The following is a 26,404-nucleotide window of genomic DNA, read 5'->3' as shown; positions in this document are numbered from 1 at the left end:
AGATGTCAGTTCATCTAGAAAAGGAAAGAAATGGCTTCAAAACAGCTCATTAAAGCCAAATTATGAACTGTGACATATAGCTTCCTGTCAGGGGAGAAGATGTAGAGTCTTCCAGTTTCTACTTTTTTTGATGGAGAGTATTAAATATTCCACAGACTTTCCTCCAGAGGCTTGCTTGCAGTGTGAGTGTTTTCATTTAGCAGTTGCAGGGTTTTGTTCTTCGTTGTGCAACACTGTCTGAATGTAAAGAAGGATGGTCTTGCAAGAAAGAAAGCACTGGTCCGGCTAAAAATTGTTAGGTACAAGAAAGCAACAACAATGAATATCTTACCCTTAATATATGAGCAGGATATAAAAAAAAATGTTTGAAAGCCAGAATATGCATTTGTGAATGGTGGACTAATGACTATCAAACACTGTAACAATGTTAGAGTCTAATGACTCAGTTTCAAGGACTTGGTGTTCTTTGTGACTCTGCCAGGAAGCCTCTGCCTACCTGCATTGCTTTTCTTTGAAGAAAAATGGTCCCCAGGTTTCTACTGTTTCGAGGATCAAACAGACACTCCACTGCTGCATTATTTATCAAGCACAAGCTCCTCAAAACTGTATGCAGCTTGGTGCTAATGAGTACACAGGCCATATTTATTACTGCTGCATGAAGGGATAAAAAAACTGTTCAGCCTCTCCCCTTGGGTCTTTTTTTCTATTTATTTTTTTTAGTCCAGCGCTCCTGTCTGACATCATCTGAGAAATTAGGGAGATGCTACTGTTGACGTCAGAGGAAGTCTGGCTTTAGACGCCCCAAGAAATACACTTAATCTCATTCTTTTGAGCTTGTTCAATACTTAAGGGAATATGTTTTGGGGCTTCCTTAGAGAGAGTCGAGAAGATTGATACCACTGTTGTATATGTATGGTGAATATTAAGCTAACACCAGCAGCTTAGCTTAGCGTAGCATAAAAAAAAACCTACCTATCAAAACATTATCTAACATTTTATGTGTTGTTTGTTTAATCCATATGAAAACCAAAAAATAACATCTTCAGGTTGCAGGTTACTGAGAGTAATGTGCCAGGCTATTTTTCTTGGACTGGAGCATTCACTGCCAGGAGTCTTGTTTTCACCATGACGTTGCCAGGGAACCAGCAGAAAATATCAACAATATTTTGTTGAACATGTTTATTCTGTCTTCAAAACTAATAGAATTTCTTACTCAAATTACTCAAGTGATGGCAGTATTGGTCGGTTGATTGGTTGGTAAACGATTTAGCTCCAGACTGAAGTATCTCAACAGCTATTAGGTAGAAGTATAGGTATGCATTGTTCCCAGAGGATGAATCTTAATGCATTTTGTCTTTGCCAAGCCTTTCCTCTAGCCCCACCACCAGGTGAAGGTATCATGTATCCTGTGAACATCTACTTGATGGATTGGTACAACATTTGGTGCAGACCTTCATGCCACCCAGATGATGTTTCCTACTAACTATGATGCCTTGACATTTTTTTGTTTTAAAAGTCCAATTTGTAAGAAAGTTGAATTACCAAAGCGTCAGTATTTGATGAGTTGGGAGTGAGACTCCACACAATTATTGTGATCCTGTGACTTTTCCTTGCGAATCATTTTAATAAGGTCAAGGTCAAAGTCTGTATTTTGTTTTACAACAATTTGCAAAATTAATGACATTCCCATCAGCCTAAGCTGTACTTTTTTACAGTTCTGTTTTGTGCTAATTAGCAAATGTTAGCATGCTGACATGCAAAACTAAGATGCTGAACATGGTAAACATTAACCCTGTGAAATATCAGCATCTCAGCATCATCAATTTAAGGATGTTGTCATACTGACTTTTTATCTCATTGCACCGCTGTGCCTCAGGACTGCCTCACAGCCTCGCATGGCTGTAGACTCATGGTCTTGTTATTTATTTATAGCCAAACACATCCCATGTAGTAGGCTCTCCAGTGCATACTCTTCCAGAAGATGTGATTTAACAGCGTAATAGAGCTGTACTGCTAATAATTTTATATTCAGAGTGCAGTTACAAAGCCAGCAGCAGCACTGAGGAGCTAACCATCTGCACTTTAGTATTACGCAAGTTGGTCTGGGGAGCTAAATAGGGGAAATGTGCATGTAAAATTGCCTGATAGCAACAGTGTGGTGTGTGTTAGTGCGTGTGTGTTTTAAAAAACCTTCAGAAACTTTCACCACCTAGCCGCCAGAGTAGATACCACTTTATCTCCACTTGGCAGCAGCACAGCAGGTAGGAACCTAATGGACATCATAGCCTCTAAAAGTGAACTTGTGTTCACTGCTGTTTGAGCTGGGAGAGCAAAGATAGCAGCATGGCTACAGCAGGCAGAGAGAGTGTCTAGATGGTTATCAGGGCCCTTTAAGATGTCTGGGGCCTCCCAGGGCTCCCTGCAGGCCGTGGAGCGCCCATCGAAGAGCCCAACTGGGCCAGTAATCTATCCCCCTGCCATGCTGCTGTGCTCTCCACGCCGTTAATCCAATCACTCCCCTGCCACGGTGGGACAGGCAGAGCACTAATCCAGTTTACACAGCAACAAAAAAAAGCCCCAGACTCATTCCTCACTCCCCGCAGAGCATTGCCAGCTTCTCGATGTGACATTGAGTGAGAAAGATGAGGATAATTACAGGGGCAATTATTTTATTTTTATTATGTGTTCAGCCTTTTTTTTCCCTTCTTCCCCCCATGTTCCAAGCTAATTGCCATGGCCTTGTCACAAAAACCCAAGGTGATAGCATGCAATCATTTGGGAAGCGGAGAGTCAGCCAGTTTTAATGCCCCTCGCCACAGCAGCAGCGGTTGAATCATTAGTATGCATCTGATGAGGTTTAGCCTTGTGTGCAATGGGCTGGGTGGACCTCAGATAAGTCATTTAGACTAACAGGAACTTAATTAATTTTGTTTAATCTTTATAAAGCTCCACAGGGGGACAGATTGGTACACAGCCCCTCGCCGATCCCTTCACCTCACTTTCAGCCCACCTATCTTGGCTCAGCCCAGAGGTTTTACACAACAGGGGCGACTGGTCTCCGCATCAATATTGGCTTAATGTTGTGTACAATGCTAAAATGTGGCATGTCTAATGAGACCAGGTGGGGTGTAAGTCGCTGTTCATTTGGTCATTAGCTTGCAGTGGAACCCTGGCAAATGAGGTTCAGGGTTGAATGCGGGGGGAAACTACTGCCACCGCCACAAAATTCACCCTGGATCCATCAATAAATAATGTGTGTTCAAGATGTAGGGAAAGGACACTTCGGTTGGAACATCTCTCAGATTTATGTTTACTTTAATGACTGGTTTGTCTGAGGAAAAACACCGATAGCGTTCGATTGTCTTTCAGGGGGTGCTGGGTCATACTTGTTTAGTCTGGGACTCAGCCAGAGAGTGAGCTTGGCAGGGAAGAGTTCAAAAAATTAGGAGCTAAAGGATGTTTCTGTCTTTGAGATTCTGCTAATACCTCACATGCCCTTGGGCAACTTCTAGAGAAGCCTGACTGTGACTGGAGGATCCAGCAGAAACGACACAAAAGTGTTCTCTCCTCGCTTTACATCTGAGATGCAGTTGAGCAGAGCAGTTACCCCCTGGTGGGATTAGTGAAAGACTGTGGTTGTACTGGACAGCTCTGAGGTGTAAATGTGTGTAAATGTATTAATGTGAAGCAGGATGGTGCTGAAAAATGAGTGTATGCTCAGCAAAGCCTCTCCGGACTTTAGGATAAATGTAAAAATAAAAAGTTTTTCGAACACAGTTTGCTGAGGAGTAAAACGATTCAACTCCATTTGTGATAAACAATCACCATAATCCGTGAAGTGCACTTACTGTGTTGCTGTATTATTTATGGACTGTTTCTTTAGCTCCACTTACATCTATGTGCTTGTTCAAAATGAGGAAAGAGTTAAAGTCTAAAGTATTAAATGATTTGTTTCAATAGACATTTTTCAGTGAGGCAGGAATGGAAGTGAAATGATGCCCTGCATTTGTTTTGCTGAAACGCCGCGAAGACCAAGAGTCGGGCATTGTTGAGGTTAATGTAGTGTGATTTTTCATTCAAAGTCAGCATATATAGGTGTAGCTGTGGAAAACAGTCTCTAATGGTCTTGTTGACCCCCGGGCCACGTCTATAGATATCAGTTTGTGTTAAATGTACAGACAGCATATAGCCTTGTGTGCAGTAAATGAGCTACACCACACGCCAGCTATCGACTTCTGCCAGACACTGAAAACGAGGTGTTACACTGAGAAGCTCCAAGGTTTAAGATGGCATAAAATACTTACTAGTAACCTCAGTATAGTAACCTTACTGTAGATTGGGGATCATCTCACTCTTCTTGTGAGATGATGGTGTCACTTGTGGGACGTCTGCTTGGTAGAAGTCGTAACAAGCCTGATTAAACATTTATGATGCACTCCATCAAGGCACTATCTTGTTGTACAATAACACAGACTGTAACAGTTATTTAAAGCTCTTCTTCTTTTGAGAGTACACTTTACTTTAGGTTTGGTTGCCTCCTGCAGCCTCCAGGAGTGGTCACATCAGCTGCTCCTGAAGTGAGACTACATAACTGTGGCCACAAGTGGCCATTACAAGATAAGATCGCTTTAAATTTTTTAACATTCTTGAGTCTGTTGCTTTCAAAACACCATCATTAGGGGACATGAGTGGTTTTAAAATGTTGGGTGACTGTAGAACAAATAGAGAAGAGCCATAAAGTCAGCAAACTGATGCAGAAATGTAATTCACATAGAAATATCTATTAAAAGTTTGCTAACATTAGAAAGCATAAGGTACTGCAGGTTCTATATACTTCCACTGACTTGGAGATAAAAACCTCAAAGGAGCTTAAAACTCCATCTCATTGTTATCTTGACAAAAATGTCAAGATAACATTAAGATAGACAGCAAAAGCAAAAAACTGAACCAGATAACACAAACTTAATGACAAAGAGGGAAATGATAGGACAGCAAGGTAAATGTTGTGGCTGATCGATGTAGTTCTTTTGTTGAGAATAGTTACTATGTATGTACACAAATCCCGCTCAGTGCCAGATGTAACTGTTACGGAGCTAACTGGCGAAGCTAATGTTAGCTTGCTTACAACCCTTTGTGCTAGATTGAAAAGTTATTGTGTTGCTGAATTGCTGTTTATAATAATGTAAAAGTGGGAATATTTTAAATTACATTTCCTACATTTTAGACTAAATCAACAAATAAAGTTGGTTTATGTTTGGTTATGTCTTAGTTATGCAACAGTTTGTGATGCTGAACTGACTTTCTGTTCACACTACTGATTAGCTTCTAGCAATGAAATTTACACCCACCATGATGCTTTGCCATGTTTCTACAGTAGCCCACAACAGACAAACCAAACACTGTCTCTAGAGAGGGCCTTTCACGTTTTTTAACATGTTTAGCTGCCACTACAGGAGAGTGTGAGGTGAGGCGTGTTCAGTTGGTTGCAATTTGCAACCACACTGCTACCCACTAGCTCCTACACACTGGACCTTTAATACATACACTGAGTAGCCTTAGCTGTCGGATTTTAGAGAAGGTTACAGATGAAGGGCACGTAGAGGCACACAAACAGAGGCCTCGTACTCAGCAGCTAAATCTGATGAAGTGTACAAACCAGAGGACATTCTGAATAAATGCCCAGGAAGTAGCAGCCTTTTGGCACATTGACAAATCTCATGTTTCTTTAAAACATGCAGGAGATTCATCTGCTGCGTCAGGCTGACACACAGAGATTGTGTTTGACTTTCATAGGAAATGTGCAATGAGCATGCTACGGAACTAGGAGGTAATTAGTAAGACGTGAGTTGATTTTTTTTTTTTTTCCTTCGTCACTTAAAATGCCACACAATGCTCACAGCTGAAGGCACACAGATGTTGGAGCTGGTAAATGGAGTTTGGAGAAGAGCTTATTATGATTAAATGAATCTGATTGTTTTGTAACCCAGAGGTACAGAGCGGAGGAACCACGTGAGGGTGAATGCAGCTACTCTAAGAGCTTGTCCTAATGATGAGTTCAGAGCCGGCGGTGGATTTGCGACTGTGTATTTGATTTTGTTTTGCCCATAAACACAGAATATTAGCTCAGAGAGATTAGATGGATGCATGGGTGGATGGATGGATGGATGGATGGATGGATGGATGGATTAGTGAATGCATGATTGGATGGATGGTTGAAGATGGATGGATGATAGATCTATGTCTGATACGCTGCAGGAGTACTTCCACTGACTTGGAGATAAAAACCTCAAAAGGAGCTTAAAACTCCATCTCATTGTTATCTTGACTAAAATGTCGAGATAACATTAAGATAGACAGCAAAAGTAAAAAACTGAACCAGATAACACAAACTTAATGACAAAGAGGGAAATGATAGGACAGCAAATTCCAGACAATAAGAAATTCTATGCATTGCAATTTATTAAACATAGATAGATTTTTTGTGTGGTGGGAATTTTTTAATAAAAGATGTGATGTGATTTGAGCCCAATTTCAAAAGCTAAATTACAAATAAATCTATCTGCTGATCGTGAACTGTTCAGGAAGCGATCTCATAATTGATCTGCAGCCAAGCTGTGATTTTACGTCGAATCGTTTTTAATAGTATCACGTAGGCTCGAATGTCAGCGCAGGTATTTTCCTTGATTAATAGGTCAAAAGCTATTAAAACTGCTCTGCTGTGTCCTACTCCGTGTACTTTCAGTTTATTAAAATCCATTAAAAAGTGTGTGACAACGATCCCACAAATACGCCCTGAATCATTTCTGTACCAGACGCCTCCTTTTTGCCTCGTTTCCACCTGTTAGTCATCATTACCCGTGACATGTCGTCGATTTTCAGTCTAATATAGAACTAATAATGCAAATAGTTTGTTATTTCTTCACAAGCTTTTTATGACGGGGTGAAGAGAACAAAACGTGCAGATCAAAAGCATTAAAGTGCTGCACAAACCTCTGTGGAGTTGGATTTCCCCCATGTGGGCCGTGATGACACACCTGCAGAATGACAATCGCAAAAACTGTTGAAACGAGACGAAACTAGTCGAAACGGGAGTTACCTGTCCGTCCGCCTAACTTCATGTTTACTCTGCTGCATTGGTTCATAAAAAGTCAGTGTGAACAAGAACTGGACCAAAACTAAAATGCACAAATTCTTTCACCTGGTACAGACCAGATGAATTGAACTATTACAAAGTGTTGTGCCGCTCAATTCTCCACAACAGTATTCTTCCATCCAACACACCTGATTAAAACAAATGGGTCGTTATCAGGCTTCAGCAGAGCGTGATGACGAGCGGATCATTTGAATCAGGTGTAACATCCAAAACATGCAGGGCAGGGGACCTCCAGGACCAGGATTACAGAACACTGCTCTACAATACAATGTCAACAACGTTTCACAGTTTTTTCCTTTTTCTATGTGGTGTTTTATTATTACTTTCCAGGTTCCATCATTTCTATTTAGTTTGTGTTGTACTTGCTCTGTTCTTTATACTTCATGTTATAACTTTGTTTCATCATGTCAGCAAATCAACATCACATATCTTGTATATGAAAAGTAAAATTGATCTAACTGTGACCTTAACCAAAGAAAGGTCAGGTGACACTTCATATGACAGGTCCACAAGTTTCATGGTGAGAAGGTGGTAATTACCAAGTAACATTTTTCTTTGTAATTACCCTCTAATTAGCACAATACTGGCCTCAAATTTGATTGAAAATGACCCCAACATGATTTAATTATAATATTCTGCTATTTTCCAATAAGCAATAAATAAATAGCTGATATATTTCCTGGAAACTTCCTACTGGTTTCTGCTCTACCTCTGCTACTTTCTGTCCAACTTCCCCTCAGCGGGCCACTAAACTGAAGTGAGTTGTTGCAGCTTTGTTTCCAAACGTTTCAACCATTTACATTTTCAGCAACTTGACTTCAATTTCATTTCACTTCACTGATTTTCCTAATTTATTTTTAAATAGTTTGCCTCGCAAATCAGTATTTTCCAACAAATACGGCTTAACAATCAAGAATCAACTAACCTGCAAATCTTAGAGTTGGAAACAAGTTGGAAATTAAGCTGCAACAAATCACTTCAATTAAGTGGGTTGCTGGGGGGAGTTAGACAGAAACTAGTTGGAAGTTTCCCAGAAATGTATGAATACAATAGCAGCTATGTATTAACCTGTTGTTGAAAAATAACAGAATCTTATTATTAAAACATATGTGGGTGATTTTCAAACCATTCTGAGGTGTAATGTGGAGGTCATTTCAGAGAAATGTAGTATTTACCACCTACTGACCATGAGATTTCAGGACCAATAAAAATTCCCCTTACACAAGATCCTTTTACTATGTTTTCATCTGCATTTCATGGTCTTCCTCTGCATATGAGCTTTGCCCAGTGTTAATGGAGTCAGCTCACGTGACCCAAGCAGAGAGCTTCAGGTGTCACATGAGAACAGGTGTTCGTATACGGCCACAATGATTATACATAATTGAAATCTCTGGGAAAGAGTCATTAAGCAGAACTTGCATTAAGATTTTGATTTTGATGTCTGAGTGTCTTGCCAGACAAGCTGTTGTACTACCAAACACTCCCTTTGGGATGCAAATAAAATCACAGCAGCAGTTCAGCATGCTGTAACAACTCCGATGGCTCCAGCAGGCTTCACATCAAATCACAGCAGCATGTTAATAATATTATCCGTCAGTCGTGTACTTTGACTCCTGAGCGCCACAGTAATCACTGTAATTAATACTGCCCGAGGATTCTGATCTGAAATGTGCAATACTTTTCATTCCCGTTCCCACATCAGTCTTGTCCGGCCCATCACCGCCATGATTAAAGCACAGCCACTGACATGAATGGGAAATAGATTTTAAAACAATGCCTGCTAATGGAAGCTGAGAGCAAGGATGATTAATGGATGATTGTTTAATCGATTAATATGTCGCTTCTGAGGATTTAGAGCGAGGGAGACTTCATTTCATGTTCTGTTGGTTTGAAGACATTAAAGAGCTTACGGCTGATATCTCGGCAAACCGTCCTATGACCACTTTACATGTTGATATGTAGTTTTCTACAAACACAATAGAACTTAAATCCTCGTATTTACATTAGAAGCCATAGGAACTTGTTTACTATGAGGATCCATTCAGCGGTTTTCTTAACCCCGAGGTTGCTACAGATTTATTTTAAAAAACTGATTGGAACACATTCAATTCAATGCTTTGATGCTCCGCTTAATGCCAGCACTTCTGCAGGGGAAGGAATGCAGATTGCTATTTTTCATCAAGAATAAAGGGACAGTTTAATGCCAAAACCTAAAGAATTTCAATACATGCAGAGGAGGTGGCAGAAAAGTCAGCATTTTCCTGTATTGCATCACTGTGAACATCCAGCAGCACAGCAGTCATTCATGAGATGTTAAGCCCATCGTATCAGTTACATGCAAGGACAGCTAATCCCCAGACGCCTGGGAGTTGTGTTGATGACTACATTTTTTCTAATCTGTGTTTCAGCGACCAACATATCATTTTCTAATAAGGGGTCTTCTCTCTTTATCTCCTCCTCTCCTCAGGTTGGAGGACACACCATGCTACCTATTCGCTGGATGCCCCCAGAGAGCATCATGTACAGGAAATTCTCTACGGAAAGCGACGTCTGGAGCTTCGGAGTCATCTTGTGGGAGATCTTCACCTACGGGAAGCAGCCTTGGTTTCAGCTGGGTAACAATGAGGTACAAAGAGCCTGAAGCATTGAGAAAAAACCCTCACAAGATTCAATACATATTGTGTATATATTATCAAAGGCTGTCCTGCAGGCCCTTGCGCACACAGTAAAAAATGATAGCTCAAGGTTATTTAATGGCAAATGTTTAAGTCTTTTATGTTTCTTAACATCTCACGGGTGATGAAAGGATGTTTATCTCAAATCACATGAAAAGTAGCAGTTGTGGCAGTTGTTATTAAAGAGGACAGAAGTAGGAATTGACTAGATTTGCCTCCCCTCCCTAAAGGGAACGTATGAGCTTTCTAATAGCAGATTTAAATGAACACTGCCATTTTGGATCTTAATCTACTGCCGCGCGTTGTTTTCTATTCTCTTTCTGAGACTTGTGCCGGCCCAACGAGGTGATAAATTGATGCCGCTTTGCCACCAGACAAGATGCCGCATTACATAACACCCATGATTGGTTTGTTTTTTCATTGGAGGCTCTGCTTTGAATCAATAAAATTCAATTAGGATTACTCTTGTAAAGCGAGCATATTGAGAAAATTAAATTGACCTAAAAGAATAACCTGGCATTTCAAGTAAGAAACATCAATATGCTCTGGGGCTTGACACAAATTGGGATTTCCACATTTCAGTGTGTCTTGCGCGGGAAGAATTTTGAGGCTCTCTAAATGAAACACTCAGCTGATTAAAATACATCGCCGAAACCTTATGACAGTGTAATGAGATGAGCAGCGTATTATGTCACGGCTAAAAAAGTGAAAATCCACGATCTGGTTCTCTAATGTAGTTTTGTCTTCCAGTAGTGTCACAAAGCAATATCGTACTTATTATTCAGTTATTCAAGTTTGTCTAACACTTTACACAATGATACATTACGGCAACAATTATAAGTGAGTATCAGTGGCAATGATAAATTAGCACCTGAATGCTGTAGGAACTTCATTCTCAACCGGCCTGTTTATGCTCCACCACTATCCTCTAGTGTTGTTTAGTCAAAAGCAGGACAACCATCACAGAGGACAACAAGCAGCGATGCTGTCAGATTACATTTGGGGGAACTGTGTGTGAAATGATTCACAAGACATTTAATTGAACGTTGCAGCAATAAAAACACATGGGGTGTTGTGTTTGTACATCTACTGAAGCCACTTCAAATGAAATAAAATGGGAAACTACATGTAAAACGTTTTGCGGCGATACAAGTTGAACCCGAGGGACAAACTAGTCGCATACTGTTTCCATTCAGCAGCGCCTCTCCTGCACTGTGTCTGTATGTAGCAGCTGATCCACCCTGCAGCTGAGACCCAACGCTGCTTATCTGTCCATATGAGTAGCTCGGTATGTTTGGGGACTGGTGGCACATTCATCACTAGCTCTGTGATCACTGGTGGGATCATAGAGCTCGGCTTGTTTTTAAGTACAAATAAGCATTTCTATTTTTAAAACCATAGTCAAACATTCACTGCTATTTCATGAAGTACATTTTGTATTGAAAAGTCTTAAAGTCGCCCCTCCGCTCAGCCCCACCAGCCTTCTGTTGGTTTTGTTGTACCTGTTCGAGCGGGCCAACTGATTCTGCTCTCATTCTTATTAGCACCACAGAGTTGGTGACATTAATTATTCCTAACATAGCTCCATTAACTTACACCTGACTAAAGTTCTAATCAGCCAGGATAATTGAGAACACCTGGTGCCTTTAATTTGCAAGGTAACCAGTAAGTAAAGCTGTCAAATAAATGGAGTAGAGTAAAATGTACAACATGAAATTGTGAAATATATAGAGGTGTAAAGCAGAGTAAAATGGAAATACTTTGGGAACACATAAGTATCCAACATTAAACCTAAGTACAGTACTTGAGTACTTAGTTATGTGTGAGCTTAAAGGTACATTTGCACCTTGCACCTCCAACCGATCTGTCAGTAGTGGAGATGCATTGTGGGTTATGTAGGTGCTGGGTTTTGACAAGGAAGAAGAATGTGTGGAATAAAATAAAAAGACACAATCTCTGATTCTGCTGCATTGATTAAATTCCTCTATTTTTATCTGTCCATTAGAAGTTTGACAATGACGATGACAAAGAGGACTATTTTTTTTTTTAAAAAAGTGATGCACAAAAACATAAGTTTGTTTCAAGTTTTTCTGATAAATTGTTCATGTACCTCAACCCAAGGCCATGTTTTAATTTAATGACTGACTGGAAATAGAAAATGTCAGGTGATGTAATACGGACGGTAATTACATTTCATCAATGATAAATAAAAACAACCTTGTCACTTTGTAGGTTGAGAAGTTATTAATACATTTCCATAGGTTACAAAATCATGTTTACACATTAGTTGGATTCCTTGTGAGTTGAATATTGTCTCACATCTGCTGTTTCCATGACCACTGCAGCCCTGACTGTGGCTTGTTTGCAATGTTTGTGATCTGGGAATTTATGCAAAGAGGCTCCATATGTCTTTGCAGGAGAGTTGATGCTCTATCCCCTCAGTCTTAGTCTCAAGGTAGTCTGTCTGTCAGGCCTCATCCTTTGGTGGCAATACAAGAGAAACAATTTAACAAAAGGGAGAAAGCAGTGCTTTACCTTGGTAAACAGATGCAACAGGTGGAAGAATAGGACAGGGATTCCCACTGGTTTGTTCTAATAGTTTGTTTTATTGCTGTGTTTCACTGTTGTTGACACTCTTGGGTATAAACCTCAGTGAAATCATATTTATTTAAACACAGATTAGGTTTTTTGTACATTCTTTCCAGAAAATTAGGCTCCAGATAGCAGTAGATTATCGAATGCTTTGTTCTGACACAGTGTTGTTGTGCTGCTAGCTTGCGAGAGCATGAAATTGCATGACACCATAATGTGTCTTACGGGGAGAGTTTCCATTTTTCCTGCTCAGCTGTGTCAGTAATTATTCTTTGTCTTAATAACTGAAACACGTAAACAAGAACAAACATTGAGCCGGCATCAGAGCCTGAGTTTGAAGGGTAAAGAAATTGTATGTGGTGGCAATGCTGAAAGAAAAAGTTGACAAAAAGAGAGAAAGAAAAGCAGAGAACAATGTTTTTATTGTGCATTTTTTCAGTGCAACCACTTTCATGACACACTAATAGAGCCTTATCCATTCTCTTAAGCTACAGTGGCCTCGCATTGACGCAAATAACAATGTCAAATTGTCAGAGCTGCAGTGAGTCATGTGGCTAATTAGAGCACAAGTCCAACAAAGAAATGATCAATCAGCCTTTTAGAAGCGTCTCAAACATCCACACCCACAAATAGTCAGGATTATTGTTATTTTGTGCTGTGGGACAGAAAAAATTAAATCTTGTTTTCCCTTCGATATTGGACAAATTTAAGACTGAATGCATACTGTTTACTTCTTTCATCTCAGTTTCATTAGCTCGAACCTCAAAGGACAGCCTGCTCAGTGTCGACGCTTTCTCATTATGAACAAACCAAAGCAATCAGTCAGTGAAAATCATCCGTCTCACTCTGCTGCCCTCTCTTGCTCTGCAGGTTATTGAGTGCATAACCCAAGGCCGGGTTCTGGAGAGGCCGAGGATTTGTCCTAAGGAGGTGTATGACATCATGCTGGGCTGCTGGCAGAGGGAACCGCAGCAGCGACTGAACATTAAGGACATTCAGAAGGTCCTGTTCGCCATGGGAAAAGCCACCCCGGTCTACCTGGACATCCTGGGCTAGCAGCGGCCCGGGGGGTTGGCCCGTTCCTCGCCAGACAGACAGATCGACAGAGACATACAGACAGACCGACCCACACGAATCCAGGAATAACCAAACCAACCTGCTCCACTGTCGTTAAACACCTACAATGTTTGGGAAGGACTTAAGTGCCTGCAACACTTTTGGATATAGTGGATAAAACGTATTCAAAAAAACACGCACTTTTACATTTTGTTTACTTGCGTATAAGATGTACAGGTTTGAAGAAGACTTTTTTTTCCTCGAAAAAACTGCAAAAATACACAAAAATGGAGACGGAGGGGGAGTAAAAAGGACTGGCAATAGGATAATGGCCACAGTTTGATTAAATGACGGAGAGAACACATCAGAGTTAAAATCTATCCTGGGTTTGGTTTTATGAATATATATAGAAATATTACATATATTTTATATTTATTTCTTTTTGTCAGGGTGTGGAAGGGTCTGCCATGTCTGTTGCTAAGGGCTCGGCCCTGTCCGAAGACGTCACCGACAAACTATTGGCAGGGACTTGATGATGGTAGCCTTACTTGCACTCTGATTGGCTGGCACTGAAGCTTTCGACGGGAACTCTGCTTCTGTGGATTAACACTGGATGGTTGAAAAAAGGGAGCGCTCTGTAGAGGGCCTACCCAATCAGACAGCTGACAAATCTATTTTAATTTAAAAATAATGTACATATTGTAAAATTCTATGTGTCAAAATTATGTTAACTTATTTTTTCGGGTGTTATTTTGGTTCCTTTTCTGACTGTGATCTGGGTGGCTAAAGTATACAGCTATGGTATTTGTTTTCATCCTAATCTAGAGGAGGTTTCTCTTGGGAATAACCTGTGTCAGTGCTGGTAAGTTGTCTTATGTGGTGAAGGTGACAGTGAATACAGTTTGGAAAGTCCGCCGACACTGAATCACAGAGACTCTGGAGAACGGGGGACGACTCAGAGCCATCAACACGACACTTTCCAAAGAGGTGATGAAACCTCATACTCACTTTCCAGTTCATTTGCTTTTTATGGCAAGAATAATGCGTTGCTAAGTAATATCTTACACCACACTTCTGAACACACACGCACGCTTTGAGAGACTGTTTTGTCATTTTCAGGCTTTTTGGTGTGAAACTGCTTTTCCACTCTAAAGAAAAGATTTTGGGAACTGGAAGTATAAATCATGTGTTAGCTGCAGGTGTGGGCCTCGCATACACGGCCTAAGAAAACCTGTCATGTAAAGGAATACATAGACATTTTGGGAAATGCAGAATAAGATGTGAAGGTCGATACCTCTGCCATGTCTCTCAGCTAATTATGAAGCTACAACCAGCTTAGCAATTAGCATGAAGACTGGAAATGAGCAAACAGCTTACTCCGGCACCTCTAAAGCTCACATGAACATGTTACTTTTCATTAGTTTAGGGTACAAAAACCAAGGTGGAAAACTGTAGCAGCTGCAGTTTTACAGGGCTTATGTACTGGACTGTTTTTAGGCTGGGAGTGGGTCGAGGTTTTATCTAAATCAGGGGCCACAGAGGGGCCATGGTTGGGAGTAGGTTCACATTTACTGTACAAATATGAGCAGCACATCCTCGTACCCAAACAATTCACAATTGCTATAGACCATTTTCACATAGCGGCCATTTTCCTCTGACGTCACGTCCAGGGTGGGAAGATCAATGCTGTTATCAAAAGAATAATGTGGTATGTTGGGAATCTAACAAATGGTCATCATTTCATAACTTCTTGATTGATCAGCAACCGAAAGACAATAGAAAGTAAAAATCTAAAGAGACATTGAGCCATAATTCAAGGTTAAACACCATATTTGAGAGTTCAAGATGTGCGTTGATAATTGCAGGTTAATTTACAGCTTCCCTATCATGTCATGTAACACTATCAAACAGTAGTGGCTAAATGCTATCGTTTGCTGTTGTCTACCGTTAGCTGTTTTACCTTGAAATCAGAATGTTCATTAGGCCATCCATTGTCTTTTCAGTTGCTGATCAGTGAAGAAGCTGTGAAATGATACCAGTTTTCAACCTGCGATACAGCATTACGATATTTGAGCTTCCCACCCTGAGCGTTACGTCAAAGGAAAATGGCCGCAATGTTAATATGGTCCACTGAGTCCCAAAATGACATAAATCACTGTTCCCAACATGACCATTGTAGCATAACAGCATCATGCATACCGGACCTTCGTTGTACACTCGCAGTTTGGTTAGGTTTAGGCAAGGACACTACATGATTAGGTTTAGGAAAACAACGTGGTTTAGGCTAAAAACCAGTGTTACTTATGTGACTTAACTTACATAAGTATGTTGCGAAAGTAAACTAAGTTTAAAAAACTCACGGCTGACTTTAGTTTCCCACAGGAAACAAATAGCGTGAAAGTCCTGTGTTTGTTTAAGCCCTTTATTCGCCCCGTCTTTCTCCTTATGCTGACTTTGCCGCTCTATACTACTTCAACTGACTTCCTGCTTTACAGCTGTAACAATCATTACAGCCACTAGAGGCCGCTGCCCAACAATCGATGTATATATTATAATAAGCTGCTCGCATAGTCGACCTTTTAGTCATTTTCCCGATGCGAACAGGCTGAATATGACATTAGTATCGATCTTGTCATCCGACTCTACAAGAAAGCAAATTTCCCAAAATGTCAAACTGTTCATTTTAAAAATGTTTAAGGATCCTGTCACTTCACAAGCTGAAAAAAGAAACAACCAGATAGTTTCCTCCCCCTAAACATTTCCTTTAGAGCAACAACTAAAAAACATTTTTATCTTAGTATTCTGATTTGTTTTTCATCTGCTGTACATGACTCACAGCCACTCGTTCCTCCTCGCACTCGCGGCCTTTGCATGTTTAGCAAAGATGAGGCTTTACTCCCGTCTGTTGCTTTGATAAAAATCCTCTTCTGCCACGACCAGAGAGGAGCCACTGAAGCAGGTCGACACTTGTGTTAATTTATGGACGGTACATCAAAAACAATAATCACTCAAGCGGATCAGCTAATTGTGTGGTATTCTGCGTTCCATACTTTTGATAATTACAGTATTTAATGAACTGGAAAACATGAAGAGTTTTGTTCCAAAATGTGACAGAGAAACATGACCCCCAAAAAGCTTGACAGCAAAAAAACAACTAAAAACTAAAACCAAATGATATTAATTTCAACAAATCGTTCATAATTAAGTGCTCAGTTGACGAAATGAGTTCATTTTTACAGAGTGAAACCTGTAGATATCTCAGACACTGAATGATAAACCTCAGGCAACGATTTTATTTTATGTTGTATCTGGATATAAAGCGTTTTGGAGTGGAACTCTTCACATCTCTTCCTTATTATCTTGACATGAATTCTCGCAGTACCGCAGTGTTGTCTCTGTTCCCCGTTGGGACTATGTAAATCATTAATGAGCATTCAGTTATTTCAAGTATTTTATATGGAAGGCAGGATCAAATCCAACGAGTTACCCAAAGCATTGAGTTTTTGTGTATTCTCTTGTGGTAAAGATAAACGCTTAAAGACATTATGACACAGACCGTGAGCATTTGCAGGGTATTGTAATCCTTTCATGGTGAGTTGAATATTGTTTATAAAGTTTTCTTTTTTTTTCTTTTCTTGGATGAACTAACTGAACACTTTTTGAAGCAAAGTTGGCATATTACCATGTACACATGTTACAGAATATAAAAATGTGGTATAACAACTGCAGTATATAAAATACTGGTATTCCATGATAGATCTTTGTATTAATGTGACTCTCTTAAGAAAATGTCTTCAAACAATCAGACGATCTCCTTTTCCATTTTGTCCTGTCTTATAAAGATGTGTAAATTTGACAAAATCTTGTCTTCATCTAAATCTCTGAGAAAGCTGAACAGCATGTGTTCAGTGTGTGTTCTTCTGTCGACTCCTCAAGTGATAGAAACACAACTTTTCTCTCAGGTCAGAGGTCAAGACCCATTAGTAGATGCAGAGTTTTTTCTATTTCAGCAGGACATTTCTGAACAATTGAAAGTGTATTTGAGTTTTACAGACCGTCTTTTCTTTGTTTCTGTGGCCTACTCGAGATCACGCCCAACTCATCGAATACGGCAGCTTGGTCAGTGGCCTTAAAATATGCCTCCAGTGTCAGTTTTGGACGTGAATGGCTACAATGTCAAGTTAGCAGTAACTAGTGCAGCGCCTGCTCAATTCATGCTGTTCGGCACAGATTGTCTGGTAATGTGAGGGGTTTACAGATCCAGTCTTAAGCCTCCTAAACTGCTTACAAAGTCACTGGGGCTGCCCCGATAATGTTTGATATTTACAACGACCAATCACAGAGACATCCCGGAGCAGCAGACAGTGCTGCCAAGCAACAGTAAACATTCTAGCTCTTGAGGCTTGCATTAGCTAGCATACTACAGCTGAAAGAAAATGAAAATCTCACCTCCAGTTCTCACTGAAGAATAGAAAACCTGTGTTTACCACGTCTCCCCACTCGTCCAGACTTGTTTGACCTTTTACTTTTGTTTTTTTGTTAATTTCTCACTGCAACATGTTACAACAACAAGTTGTTGCAACACATTAATTCCGTTTTGTTTACGTCTGCTTCCCCATGAGATCATGTGAGAGGGATCAGGTGTGAGTAGAGCTTCAGTCTGCAGAGAAGCCAGAGTTGCTGAAGCCACACACCCCACTGCCGCTCAGAGCCATGTTCACTGTTTATTAATAATGAGTCCAAATGGGATACTGCACTATTTTGGGTCCTCAGCAACAAACCTGCCAAGTGTGAAGTAGATCGGATGAATGGTTCTCGAGATATGTGAATAACAGACAGACAGACAGACAGACAGAGATTCCTTCCTTCAGTTAGATACAGTACATATGAAACATCCAGTTAGACTTTCAGAATAAAGCTTGCTGGCAAACTGTTCATATACAGTATTATGACTTTTGGACTGTTATTAATGGGAAACAGTGGCTCAGGCACAACAACTATTGGATTAGATTCAGGAAGAAATCATATTTGAGTTAAAACAACTACATTCAGTTATGTCTCTCAGATAACCTACATTAGGCAATTTACATATGCAAACTTACTTATGTAACATAACTTAAAAACATGTTATTCTTAATTCTTGGTCACACACAGGAGGCAATCTCTGTTTCGAGGGGGGTAATTATTCCAGTGGTGTCTCAGATGCCCCTGTATGGATAAATATCCATATATTTGCTTAGAAACCATCTTAAAAAGATCCCCCACACAACTTGAGACCTCACAATATTATACAATTTCTTCAGTATCCTCCACTTCATGTTTATCTGTGCAGATCCCAACAGGAACTTTTAGTAACTAATGTAGCATGACTGCTCACAGTACAGATTCACCAATATGTAAATAGACACAGATACTAGCTCACCAAGTCCCACCATGTCGATGTTTCTCCTGAACATTACACGTACTTTTACTTCATAGTATACAGTTTATATTCTAAGATGTTAGAATCCATGATAAGGCAGTAAAGCACAGCATACTGTGTAGTAAAGATGCAAATACGGCATTATCCATCATTAAGAAACACGTCTCTAGCATGGAAATGTGATTTACACCGGGGTAGGTGCATTATTTATACATTTATAGGAGCTTCCCTTCTACAGGGTTGATTTATTAGTTACTCAGAGGGTTACATCACACTTCTTTTGGTTATGGAAAGCAAAATAATCCATTTAATCTATTTTATAACAGCTCTTTTATAGTTTTTTACTTTAATTCAGCGTGACCCCCCACTCTTAAAACCAAACCTATGCCATTGTGGCACACCTAATTGCAACTCAGTATCTCCATGGCAACGTAATGCTTCCTGCTTTTTATAACTAATGCATATCAACTGTTTGACCGCAGCATGTTTATTCAAAAAAACTGAAAAAAAAACACAAGAATATTCAGGGATAATAGCCTCATGTTGTCGTTGTTGTTTTGCACTCTCATGACTTTTCTCAGTATTTAGGCTCAGAATGTCCATCAATACGGTTCATCAATCTTTATCCCTGGGGCACACTCTCCTATATACATATTCATATACATATACGTTAACAATTTGTGAATTTGCACTATGTCATTACATGCTCCAAATAATCTACCTGGAAAGATGCACTTTTCATATACAGCTCGGTGAATGGCCGGATGAGGTTGGAATGCGCTGCAGCAAAGGTTGAACCAGGACATCGTCTTTTGCTGTGTGACCCAGCATTGTATTTATTTATTTGCCAAAGGCTCTTGTTAAGCCCTCCCTGCCCCGCCGATGTAGTGCTCTTGATGAAATAACACCTACCTACTCCTCAAAATGAAAAAAAACAAAACAAAACATAGCTGTTCCCCACATCTAATCTAGCAGGAGATGTACTCTCAAATAACACCCAGACCCTGTCTAATTAAATGTCGAGGTAATAACTCTCTCCAATGTTTGTTTTTACTCTTAAATAAGTGAACAAGTGCACCAATAACTCTTTTTTTCTCTCCAATACATGTTATTTTAAAAGGGATAATTGTTTAATCCATCTATTCTCAAACATTCTTCTTGTACAACTTTTTTCTGTGACTGAAAATATGTCTGTCCACTCCAGTGAACGTTATGCACCAATGGGTATATTCTGCCTGGGCATAGTTTTGATAATTTTAGAGATCATTTTATATTCATTAAAGTGTAAATTAAATCATATTCTTTATTAAAACGTTACAAATAAGGCAGAATCTAAATAGGCAGAATGTAGCTTTTGGGACATAACGTCCACTGGAGCGGACAGGTGTTTTTTCAGTCATAGAAAAAAATGGTTTGGTTTTCTTAGAATAAAAGGATTTGACTTTGTGCATCTCCTTTTCCCTCCACCATTTTGAATTTATGATGCCATATCTCAAAATGACAAGGAAATACAAAGATAAAAATCCATGGGACATGCTACTCCAGCTTAATTGGTAAAAATCACTTCCAAACATCTGTCAGCGGACACCCTGCATGACAGGGTTAATTAACTAGCTAACCAAGCAATGGAACAACTGTAGGCCTACACTAAGTGCCATACTCAAAGGAGCTGTATATACGTCACTGTAAAGAGAAAAAAAAACAATTCATTTTGTTTTGCCTTAATTGGACAGCTGATAGTAAGGAGACAGACAGGAAATGAGGAAAGAGGGGAGGGGTATGACATGCAACAGCTGGAAATTAACTGGTGATGATGCAGTCAAATAGTAAATCTTAACCACTGACAAAACCTACACTGGTATTATCTCACACCAATATGTGAGCAACATTAAAGTTGGACCTCTGTGCCCGTAAGTGTGAACAGGCTGTGGGCTCATATGTTGTGTTGTGATTTCCAACGTGCTCAGAAGAGATAATCCATCACAGTGAAATGTAACTTCACAGGCTGATGATGCACAAAAAGAAACGCAGACGCCACTTTATGGCCGCTGCACTTCAGTGGTGAGTGTCCGCATATTAGCCGACAGCCATCCTATTATTGTTTTAGCTGCCCTCTTACAAACAACAAGAAAATGGAGACACAGTCAGCGCCGAGGGATTTGAGGTCAGTGAGCAGTGTGTTATGATGGCGGTACCTTAATTGTTTATTGATTTACAATTACACAGTGTTTTGTGTGTTTAGGTTTCACTGTCAGCCCGTGTGTGAGTGTGTTCATATTTGCGGTTTAGTCTGGAGTGTCTCAAGTGTCCAGTTTCAGCTTGTGCGGGTTGTAACTGCAGCCTGTAACATCAGCCTGACGAATGCACACAGGGTAGACAAACTGTAAACACATCACAGCCTAGCATTCGAGCTAAAAGTCATGTATACGGTTACCCACTCTGCTGCCTTCACTGTTAATTATTGTAGCTGCTTCTGGCAGCTATTGAACAGCTCTGACAGTTACTTTGTTCTTCCAGTTTTCGAATATTCAGACTGAGCATCATAACTGCTACAAGCTGCAGGTGTATAAGTCAAAAAACATTACAGGTTGCAGTTTTATTTACTAGATCGAGGGGGGAAAACCTCTGACGACTAGTAACATCACATGATAAAAAAACACATTAAGACCGCTGTCACAAAATTGGAAAGCAGGTGAATGAAATCCGCCTGCAGGTGCTAAATGTGGGCAGTGCAGGATGTCTACAGACATCCAAGAAGAGTCCTAGTTCAACGTCCAGATATTGGACCTGTTTTATACATAAACAGAAGTCCGAAAAAGGCTCCCATTCAGACATTTAGGTATATAACCTGTTTTGCATATCCACAGACGTCTTTAGCTGGATTTCTAATTATATGACCTGTGTTGCTTGTTGACAGGCGTCTGAGAGGGGTCCTCGCCTGATGATTCAATATATAACGTGTGTCCCACATCCACAGACACCTGAGAGATCCAAGCCAAAAGTTTAAATATGTAACCTTTCTCCAACATCCACAGACATCTGAGAGAGGTCCTATCTCAACATTCAGATATTAAACCTGCAGTGTTCATCCACCAGGTGTTCAAAAGTGTGTCTGGACTGACGGACTCTATAAACACGATATGAACGTCTCCCTGACGCTGCATGTTTGCTGGGACTGTATTTACAATACAATATGCTGGAAAGTGCGACTGCTTGGCAACATTACATTGATTGATTACATTGGTGGTTTAGTTATTTAGTTTATATTTTACATAATTTATTCATTAATTACAGTTGTTTTCCCAAAGTTCTCTTGTTTTGCAGGCACTTGCATTTAATGCCTTTATCGGCATGTATTGAATAACACTGTTTGTTCGTGGAGATGTCATACTGTATCAATTTTAGGCTCTAGCATTATAAACAGTAGTAGGATAGACTTATTGTATTTTCAAACATTGATATAAAAAATGATTTTATGCATCCACAGATTCATGTCTGAAAATATCATCTCACTCTTCCATCTTAGTCAAATTTATTACAAATGAGGAGCAGAAAAATGTCAGACTTCAGTCTTCTGTCACTTCTAATGTAAGCGGGACCCTCAAAGTGTCAGAGGAAAACATTTTCTGACACTGACAGAACATCCAAAGGGCGTTCCCTGTCGAAGTTTTCTATGTTCTTGGGCTCTACACGTGGCATGGATCTACACGTCGAATGACAATTCTCAATGGGATTGCAGTCACTGACTTCCACTTGTTTCACTCTGATATTAAGATTCTTTTCAAACAGAGTTAGATAATCCACCACGGTGACTGTTTAATTGACTTTCTCTGTGTAGCTTTCATTACTGCTGCAGGTTAAGGCAGTTTCAAAGTTTGAAAAGTTCCCCAAAATGATTCACTGATGAGATGCAAGCTGTAATTAGGCCCTAATACAGTTACTATACTTACTAGAAATATGAGAAAAACATAGCCTACTGAAAACATGCGGTGGTTCCTACTATATGATGATTAAAACCTGTTATCATCTCACAATATCTATTGACTGCTCATCACACACTTAATAAAAGTGTAAGATCGATCCGATTGTTAAGTATTGTGCCTGGAAGATGAATGGATCACTTCTCTCGTATCCTTCCTCACAGCTACAGTTACTATAACTCTATGTTGCATGACAAACAGGGCCGAGGCACACTCTTCTAATGTTATTGTGAAGAATTAGTGCTGATTAGAATTTGAACACCCCATCTAATCTGTGTTATATGCTGAACAGCTCATTTAACTCTATTATCGGGTTAGTTTGCAGCAGACTAAGAGATAGAACTGGGCAACAGTTGGCACAAGCTGACTAAAAGTTTTTAGCGGTTTAATACGGGGGTTTGGACAGAATCATCCGCACCTGGACATGTCTGTCACTAATTGCAGTTTCAGGAGGAACCTTTAATTACAGTAATCAGTGAAGACTGAATTATGTGGAATTTATACCTACATTTCAAGCAAACACAGATTTGACAGATAGGTACGGGTTAACGTCGCGCTAACATACTGTGAGGCAGTGTGAAGTGTGGGGGAGAAATGTGAAGCAGAGACACTGGGGGAGAGGAGTGAGTGAGTTCTAGCAATGGGAAGTTCTGATCTGGCTCGCTGATTTGTCCACTTATCAACACGGTCAGCAGTTGGGGCTGAGGCAGCTGCAGTGACACGCAGCTCATGGAGGCAATTACGGTGGTGTAAAACCATCAGCACACAGTTGTTGCATCCAAATCAAACTTTTTCTTGGAGTCACAACTGGGCCAAATCTGAACATCAAGACATGAGTGTCAGAGGATGTTATTACATCCGATGGCCATTGTGACTTTAAATCAGTTTAGGCCAGATCCCAATACAGCCCTTAGCCCTCCACCTCTGCTCTGCAGATTCACGCCTTCACGGGAGGGGTGTTTTGATTATTGCTGGATGAAGTGTTCGGGCTACATGGCCCTCCAAACAGAGGTTTTTAAGAGGCACACCTCAAACTGAGGGCTATGGCAACTGTCTGCCGTTTCAGTTTATTATGGTTCTTTTCTTTAGAACGAGCATAAAACAATCATCACCAGTTTGCTGGTGTTTTGGTCGCTAACTAGCTAGCTCGCTAACGTTACTTTGTTATTCCTGATTTGTGCCTGACAGTCCTGCATCTTGACGTATTTCAATGATGCATTCCCCCACTATGTTGGCATATGATGCCCGAAATGTAAGTAAAGTTCAGCAGTGAAGTTGCTGCACTTGGTACGGTTCCTCTAATATCAGTGCAGACTGGCAGGGCAGGAGCACGGGCTGTTAGCCTGTAAAGCACTGCAGTGGCCAGGTAATGAAGCAGTGTTCTTTTTTATTTGATTAATAGCGTGAAGTTGTGAACAAATTGTGAGTGTCCATGCTTTTTCTATCTCCACCAGATAAATGGTGATTATACCAGGATTGCTACGGTAACGCAAGAGAAATCACCAAAGCTGCAGACGGCATATTGGAAATGTCCGTGTCTGTTTACATAAACTGCATCGACGAATACCGATTACGTACGAGTCTTGAAGGGATGTCCCATTTCATACAGGGAGGAGTGAACTACTACCACTTGTTACTCTGTTCTGAGGGGCAAGGGGGCCCTCTAACAAGGAGGGATAAGGGTAAAAACTGGTAAATGGGATTGAGCCTGAAAAAATATCCAGTAGATCTTGCATCAGAATCATCATGTTTAAGTTTTCCTCCGCATTAAAGTATTCCAGTGACAGTTGTCTGTATTTCTATGGGCACGTTGAAAATTGGAGAAACTAATAGATAATTCTGCATACTTAATATGGCGCCAATTTGCCAACACATGAACAATTATGCATCTAGGGTAAAAAAGGGGGTGATGACGGCCGAGGGCTGAAACTCGTCCGTTTCTTACTGCTGCTGTGGATTTTAAAAAAGTATTATCTACTTAGTACTCGTTATTTTGTGATTTTTGTTTTTGGCTTGGCACCCATTTCACTTAAAAGACTTTCGAGTAGAGTCTTTTTGTTTGATTACATCCCAAAAAGCCCCCAAATTATGGAAACTTATTTCCAACATTTATAGCATGGTAATCACCCAAACAGAAATAATAAATATTTTCAGAATGTTTCATGGAAATCAAGTGGCGGAGGAGCGTTTCGATAAAGAGTGTTGGGGGGAACATTGGTTTTGATTTTGTTGAGGGGTGTTGGGCAAAGTATCAGAATTTAAAACTTGGATGCAGACCACAAACACAAACTCCAGCACTGTGTGTCCCACTTCGACATTTGATGGATTAAGACGTGATTTAGACCAGTGTGATGAAAATTGTTACAATGTCTTATTTATCTGCAGCTACTGCTGGTTCTTCGGTTGCCAAACAGTATTTATTTGCTGAATTCGAGGTGATTAGTATTTTCTTCTCACACATGCCAGCTGACTGCTGCGGTAAACAGTCTCCAATGCGTGTGACGTGAAAGCTCCCGCTGAGAGCATATTTAAAGTGAGTATACTGTGTTTTTCCAGGCAGATTGCTTCTCGTATTTTTCAGCATCAAGTGCTGCAACGCCGCCAAGCCATTTGAGCGACAATCCAAACATATACAGAAAAGACATCATTTCTAAATTGCTTTTAAAAGTGCATTCACCTTCAAGTATTCAGTCCCTGACTCACCCTCATCTGTGTCTTTTCACAAACATGAAATGACTACAAGGAAATGATTCACTCTCCACACTGAAGATGGTCTGTCTTATTTCGTCAAAATAATCCTGAACTGTATTCAGCGGTGTCAGCTTGCCTCGGATAAAAGAAGGTATTGAACTTCATTGATAACTGTGGTGGCTTTATAGAAAACACAAGGACAGAAAATGGGGGGCCCACGGTTCTCTCTGCATCTCTCTTTCTTTGGCTCTTCTGTGCAGAGATGAAGAGGCGAGCTCATTTGTGAGGGAGAGGTTGTACAAACTGAAAGAGAAGCCACACTGAAGCTCATTATATAATCCAATACCTTGCTGTTTTTTTACCCACAGACACGTGAGCAAATGTATTGACCTTGAATGCAAAATTGCCCACCGCTGTTTGATCAAAAATGGTTTCTTCCGTATGATAAGTTGAGAAATCATAATCTTCTGTTCTGCCTCAAAGCAGTCTCCGCTGCTGTCTCACTGTAAACAGTGTTTTTGTTGAGTACCTGAACCCAGAGCTTCCTTCTCACCGCCCAGAGAGAATGCCTTTGACTAATCCCCAAGGCTTTCTTATCAAAAGTGATTGAATAGAGCCTTCAGTCCCCAGAAGACAGGCTAACCTTTATCTTGCCTATTTTCTATTTCTGCATCTCTTTCTTTTCCCTCCACAACAAGGTGTTTGTGGGGGAAAAGGGAGACCTGTTAACTGTTTACACCCTCCAATATGCACATCGTTTCCCCACCGGGCGTGCGTTTGAAACATGAAAGGATCCGAACAAAATGGAAAATTTCCACCCCATTAGCCATGCAGC

At 40.2% G+C, this 26,404-nt stretch overlaps 1 protein-coding gene across 3 annotated transcripts in view; it reads left to right on the top strand.

The window, feature by feature from the left end:
- The window catches only part of ntrk3b (neurotrophic tyrosine kinase, receptor, type 3b), a 196,509-nt gene extending 183,033 nt beyond the window's left edge, over nucleotides 1–13,476 (top strand). For all 3 annotated transcript variants that reach the window (XM_073464712.1, XM_073464710.1, XM_073464711.1), the window contains 2 exons: nucleotides 9,621–9,779; nucleotides 13,291–13,476. In XM_073464712.1, the coding sequence (XP_073320813.1) occupies nucleotides 9,621–9,779; nucleotides 13,291–13,476 (345 nt within the window). The remainder of the gene's footprint in view (nucleotides 1–9,620; nucleotides 9,780–13,290) is intronic.
- Nucleotides 13,477–26,404: the final 12,928 nt, after the last annotated feature.

This window comes from Pagrus major, chromosome 4 (assembly GCF_040436345.1).
Source record: "Pagrus major chromosome 4, Pma_NU_1.0".
Taxonomy (NCBI): Eukaryota; Metazoa; Chordata; class Actinopteri; order Spariformes; family Sparidae; genus Pagrus; species Pagrus major.
Note: the sequence above shows the minus strand (reverse complement) of the source record. Positions and strands in the feature narration are given on the sequence as shown.